Source organism: Coturnix japonica, chromosome 5 (assembly GCF_054131305.1).
Source record: "Coturnix japonica strain WE chromosome 5, WE-NBRP24, whole genome shotgun sequence".
Classification (NCBI taxonomy): Eukaryota; Metazoa; Chordata; class Aves; order Galliformes; family Phasianidae; genus Coturnix; species Coturnix japonica.
In genome coordinates, this window is record NC_140667.1 from 2416314 (window position 1) to 2423126 (window position 6813).

A 6813-nucleotide genomic window follows, 5' to 3' on the forward strand; every position below is an offset into this window, starting at 1 on the left:
TCCAGATGGCTTATAAGTTATTATGATTTCTTTCTTTCTTTCTTTCTTTCTTTCTTTCTTTCTTTCTTTCTTTCTTTCTTTCTTTCTTTCTTTCTTTCTTTCTTTCTTTCTTTCTTTCTTTCTTTCTTTCTTTCTTTCTTTCTTTCTTTCTTTCTTTCTTTCTTTCTTTCTTTCTTTCTTTCTTTCTTTCTTTCTCATTTTACTGCTGGGCACATACCTTGTGAGTCAGTGTCACTGGAATTTTACCACATGTACCTTATGTGACAAAAAATTTATTTCTGACAAAAATAAACAAAGAAAATGCTTATTAAAAAAAAAATCAAACTGAAAAGGTGACATCTTCCTGTGTTATCCACTGGAGACGGTCTTCAGATACTCTACTCCGTTATGCTCTACTTCATTCATTCCATTCCATGCCACTCCATTCCATTCCAATCAATTTCTTTCTACCCCATTCAATTCAATTTCTTTTTACTTCACTCCATCCCATTCCACTCCATTGAATCCATTCCATGTATTTTTATTCAATTCCATTTCTTTTTACTCCTTTCCATTCCATTCCACATCACTCCACTCCATTCAATTTCATCCCATTCAATTTCTTTTAGCACCATTCCATTCCATTCAATTTTCTTTTAGTCAATTGCATTCCATTCCACTTGGCTCCGATCCATTCCACATCACTCCATTCCATTCCATTCCATTCCATTCCATTCCATTCCATTCCATTCCATTCCATTCCATTCCATTTTTTCTTTCTACTCCATTCCATTCCTTGCCATGCCTTTACATTCTATTCCATTTCATTTGTTTTCACTCAACTCCATTCCATTCCATTCCATTCCATTCCATGCCATGCCATGCCATGCCATGCCATGCCATGCCATGCCATGCCAGTTCCATTCCATTCCATTCCATTCCATTCCATTCCATGCCATTCCATTCCATTCCATGCCATTCCTTGCCATTCCATGCCATTTGTTTACACTCAACTCCATTCCATTCTATTAATTCCACTTCTTTCTACTCCATTCATTCTATTCAGTTCAATTCCATTCTGTTCCATTCTGTGCCGTTCCGTTCTATTCCATTCTATTTCTTTTACTCCATTCATCCCATTCCACTACATTCCATTCTGTTTCATTCCATCCATTCCATTCCATCCCAGAACATTTCATCCCATTTCATTCCAATTATTTCTATCCCACTCTATTCTATTCTAGGGAAATCCACTTGTAGTCGAATTAAATCCTTCTGTCTGATTAATAGATATCAGTATTTCTTCCCTTCTTTCATCCTCTGTTCTACAACCCTCCACCAGACCATCAGTTCTCTCCATTTTAAAACATAACTGTATGATTGTTTCCTGAGGAAGATTCCATCTATCCCCATCAACCCTCTTGAAGCAGCTTTCCCTATGGCCATGCTGCAGATGTGGTATGGAGAGTCCTTCAACCCTCTGGCCCTAGTGGCCATCTTTGCCACAAGGACACGGTGATGGCTCATCTTCAGCTGGATGCTCACCACAGCCCTCATGTCCTCTGACAAGCTGCTCTACAGCCCACTCTGGAGTCAGGGAAGTCCCCCATGGTGGCCATGGCCTGGTATTGCCCATGGTGGGGGTTCAGGTATTCCCACCTGCCCATTTGAATTATCATCTTGGACAACAAAGAGCAAAACCAGCTGGAATGGTAGAGGAGTTAGGAGGGAAAGTGCCTCCTCAATGTGCTGCTTGTTACCTCCTGCTTTTGTTTCATTGCACTTCACTTCTCAACATCACATATGTCTTCTGAAAACTGAGAAGAACCCAAATCATAGAGGTCTGACTTATCATTGAGCTGCTTCCCACTCAAAGCTTTGCCTCCAGCAGCAGCAGCTGCATCAGCCAGGCACTTCCAAGTGTCTTGAATGTGCAAAGAGAAAGATGGAAAGAACTCTAATGCCCAGGAGGATTTTCCTCTCTGAGGAGCTTAGAAAGATGATGTCAGCCCCAGTAAGGGGGGCAATTGCACACATCCACAGGAGGAGAATAAAACCTGCAGCTCCACCAGCAAGGCTTTGGGTGCCCTAAGAGCAAGCACAGAGATGCTCCGTCGCTGTAGCCCAGATATAGACACAGGAGTGGCTGCATTTATCAGGAAGGTCAGAGAAGTCCTGAACAGCGTGACAACTGTGGCGCAAGTGGTAGAAGTGCCGCTCTGCTACACAGAGGCTCGAATCCCGGGGGCTGGACTCGATGATCTCTAAGGTCCCTTCCAAGCCGCACGAAACTATGAAACTATGAAACAGGTGGGTAATGGCATATTATTAGAAGATAAGGATTTCCCTTTTATTTTGTGCATCCTGCAGGCTTTCCAGCTAGCTTCTAGGAATCCTTTCATTTTCCACAGTGAGGGGCTTCCATGAAAGTACAGAAATGGGAGAAGTGGAACTTTCATTATAGTATTCATTTTCAGTGGTGCTGATTTTGTACAGGTAGATACTTTGCAAATGCTGAAAGCTCAGGGTCATGTCCAAATTTTGGCTGGATTGAGAGTTGCTTGGCTGGAAGGGGCAGCAGGGAAGAGCAGAAAAGAAGACTTTCTATTTGCATGTGATATCCACTATGTGTAGGGGCAACTCTACAACCATTCTTCTAAGAATAATGCAGATGTCCTTGTTACTCAGGAAAGACACCAGCCAATGCAGGTTTCCCACCTGGAAGACGGACCTCCACTACAGCCACACCAGTTTCCAGTTTTTCCAGCATTTCCAGCCCTTGTTACCTCCACTGACCATGGCATGGACAAACCACTCTGTGGTGACAGAGTTTACTCTTGCGGGGTTCGGTGATCGACCTGAGCTGCAGGAAGTGCTCCTTGCGGTGTTCCTCATCATGTACCTCATCAACCTAATGGGAAACGTGGGGATGATCCTCTTAATCAACTGTGAACCCAGGCTGCACACCCCCATGTACTTCTTCCTAAGCCACCTGTCCTTCCTGGACATCAGCTTATCCTCCAGCATCACACCAAAGTTCCTCCTCAGCCTCCTGACAGGGAGAAGAACCATTTCCTACAGGGGATGTCTCACTCAGATTTACTTCTATGTCACGTTTGGCACATCAGAAGCCTTCCTCCTGGCTGCCATGGCATATGACCGTTACATGGCCATCTGCAACCCACTCAGGTACACACTGGTGATGTCCCAGAGATTGTGCCTGTGCCTGGTTGCCATCTGCTATGCTGCAGGGGCCATCAACTCCACCGTGCACACAGTAGCCATGCTTCACCTCTCCTTCTGTGCCTCCCGCCACCTGGACCACTTCTACTGTGAAGGGCCACTGCTCTTTGCTCTCTCGTGCTCTGACACCAGCATCAATGATGTCTTGATGCTCGTCTTTACCAGCTGCATGGTGGGCACCACCAGCACGGCCACCCTGCTGTCCTATGGCTGCATCCTGTACTCCGTGCTGCAGACCCGCTCCCCCGGGGCCAGGCGTAAGGCCTTCTCCACCTGCACCTCCCACCTCTCGGTCACTCTCCTCTTCTACGGGGCAATTGCCTTCATGTATATGCGACCTGCAGCCAAGAGGTCAGTCAAGCTGGACAAAGTGGCTTCCATCTTCTACACCGTGGTGACCCCCATGCTCAACCCCTTCATCTACAGCCTGAGGAACAAAGAGGTGAGGGCTGCCCTGAGCAGGGTGAGGAGGAAGGCACTGCTCATGTGCCACAGACATCAGGACAGCTTGTAGCTGGGCATGGACAGGTTTTGCTTTCCATGGAGAGGGCCTGGAGGATAGGGAAGATGCTTGAGGGGTCTGTTCCAAAGAAGGTGGCATGCAGCCAGTGGTGGGAGAGCCTCACAACAGAGCTGTGCTGGTTGTTTTTAGGTTTACAGGGCAAAGCTGAAGTGACTGGTTGCAGGTTGGAATCAAAGAAGGAAAGCATCTCTCATCTCTTGTTGACAAATACCAGCCAATGTGAAGGGAAATGCCTTCTCTTTCTAAGGGATTGTTTTTCTCTTCTGGTAGACGGAAGCAGACCACCAAGAATGGAACCTCTGGGAAGCCTGAGCACTGCCATGTGGAATGCTTAAGAGAAGTTCAGTCAGAAGCTGTTGTTATTTGATAACAAGAGCTCATTCCTATGTTACACCTCACACACACTTGTCAGTTCTGTTGGGGTCCCTCTAAGAGGTCAGCATGGAGGACAGCCCAATGCAGAACTCTGGTACACGGTTAGCAGCACTGCTCCAAGTGGGGATTTCATTATTAAAGCTCAAAGGAGGAGGCCATCCACCACAAAGGAAGCATGGGTTCTGGGGACATTGGGATAACCCCCTTGAATGAGTCCCCAAAGAAGCCAGGCAAGATGTAATGCTGAGAGATGAGCACAGCCAGGCACTCAGAGATGGGGCAGAATGAAGTTCTCAGCAGTTTCAGAGACTTGGATCTTTCACATAACTAAACTGAGAACAGCCAGAGAATTGACCACTCCAGGAGGAGAATTTTAGCACCCTTTACTCCATATAGAATAAATTGGCCGCGTGGTGTGATTAGACACCCCATGGCTTTTAATAAACATCAAATGAGAGGCATTCTGGTGGTCTGTGTGCTCTGCATGGTGTTAATGTCCCTACTGAACCCCTTCAACTGCAGCCTGAGGAACTGTGAAGTGAAGGATGAGGGGATGAATTGAGGAGGCTGGGAAATAGATTATATCCTTCTTAAAAGAGGAAAATGGGGGACTGCACATCCCCAAAGGTGTGTCTACAAGAAGAGCACTTATCTTTTCCTGTTCATGTTTGTATTTGTTGCTTTACACAGCCCCTACAGGAGGGTACAACAAAGGAGAATAAGCTCTTCAGATCCTAAAATACTTCGTTTGTTAGAGATTAGATTTGCTCTTATTTGGACAATGAGTTTTCAAACTCAAGAGGTAGGTGAGCACGATCCCACACACTTTCTCCTATCCCATATTCTAAATGGGAGAATACATGTTTATGAATCCCAGACAAGTGTGGAGGATGAGCTCAGGGTACTTCAGTTTGCCTCACAGTCTACAAAATACACATGAACATCTATGCTCCTTGGGGAGCGAGGCTGTGGTGATCTCCTGACCTATGCTTTGCTGAGTAGAAACAACTCCAATTTTCAATATATTGAAGAGAGTTTGGAAATCAGTACTTTGTTTAGGTGTTCTATTTATTATACAGACAGGAACAAGTTGTATGAGTAGTGGGAACCAACAGAAGCATGGTGATGACTTACAGAGAGCTCTTCCAGCAGGCCTGAGCTCCAGGCTCTTGCCATTCAGCTGGTTAAGGCTATTTCCATCACAAGTGATGATGGTCCTCTTCTCACAGCAGAAAGTGTTCTTTGGAGACCAACCACCCTTCAAGGAGTCATTGGCTTAACAAGCCCTTCAGGGTCTTACCAAGAAAATGTCCTCCTGGTCCTGAGAGCTTCTCAGCAGGCCTGGAGTCAACTGAACTCATCCTCCTTAACAAGCCCTGAGAGACTCATTAGTGAGGACAAACAAGAAAGAAACTTTCTTCCTTGTTAACAGCAAGGAGCTCCTCTGCATCAACTTTCTTTGTCAGAGTTGCTCCAAAGACAAAGAGGGTCACTGTGTTGCTACGTGACACACTCAGGGCAATCATCTGGGCATGGCTGACAAGAGCGGGATGCTTTGTTGGGTTCCCCTGATTAAAGCACTGACACCCCATCCCTCTGAATGAATCTCAAGCTCCAGGTCAAGGTGTTTTGCAAGACCCTCCTGCTCTGCTCTTGGGTCTGCTCAGGTCACTTCTCTGTGTTTATACCCAATGTTTCATCCTATTCAAGACACTTTTCTGTCCCACAGCTCGTGTCAGTTAGTTGAATTAGAACTGCCAGACCTTGCTGGTCACTGTCATGATCTCATGGTCACTTCTTTTAGAGGAAAAACCACACAATTCAACAGCACTGAGATAAAGCAGTAAGTGTGCATACAACAAAAACAAACTCCAAGTGCTAGGGTGGGAACTTGGTATTTCTATGCAAGTGGTGATACTGGTAATATTCTGTAACTTCCCAAATCCATGCATTCGGTGTAAGACCAGATTGTTTTCCAACCCACTGACCTTTAACATATAACACAATATAATTAAAACTCTGGCCTCTGTATCATTACCAATAGAAAAATTAAAACCACATTAAAGAGAAAAATAATCAATAAGCCTCAGGATCACTCCAGTTCAGCAGAGACCAGCGGGTGGTCCTAGGTATACCATTCATTAAATCTCTCCTGTTAGTTTAAACTTCAAAGAACGCCCCTCAAGTCCTTTTATTTTCTACTTATCCTTTAGAGGTTCTTTCTTAATTCAGGCATTATGAACCCAGGGTCCAAATCCTTCTGATTTCACTGCAGAATTTGTGATAAGAAGAATCTGATAAGATCGTTTCCATCGTTCCTTTAAACATTCATCCTTCCAGGCTGGCAGATAAATCCAGCCTCCTGGTTTAAAATCAAGTACTGAAACATCCAGCTCAGTGATTGATTCATTCTTTCCACCTTACCACTGGACCATGGAAATCAATAAAATACAAGAATTCATGGGTAAACACCCAGTTTCCAATTTTACATTGGACTGGCCAGAAAAAGGCCCTATCTCCTTTTCCCTGTGGCTCCAGCTATAGACACTATGTGTTCACTAAGTTTTCCCTTAGGAGCACTTAGTACTGTTTACGTTGCTCCAGTGTCTATCAAAGTTTCACCTTTTCCTTCCCCAAGTCTACTATCTTTATCTTTCTATGTCTCCTCAATCTGTTTATCTTTCACCCATCCT

General features: G+C 44.9%; 1 protein-coding gene across 1 annotated transcript; it reads left to right on the plus strand.

The window, feature by feature from the left end:
• The first annotated feature begins 2478 nt into the window (after window positions 1-2478).
• Window positions 2479-3736, plus strand: LOC107314133 (olfactory receptor 5J3-like). Its single transcript, XM_015863051.3, has one exon. The coding sequence runs from the start codon at window positions 2606-2608 to the stop codon at window positions 3734-3736; it is 1131 nt and encodes a 376-aa protein (XP_015718537.2). The 5' UTR covers window positions 2479-2605.
• Window positions 3737-6813: the final 3077 nt, after the last annotated feature.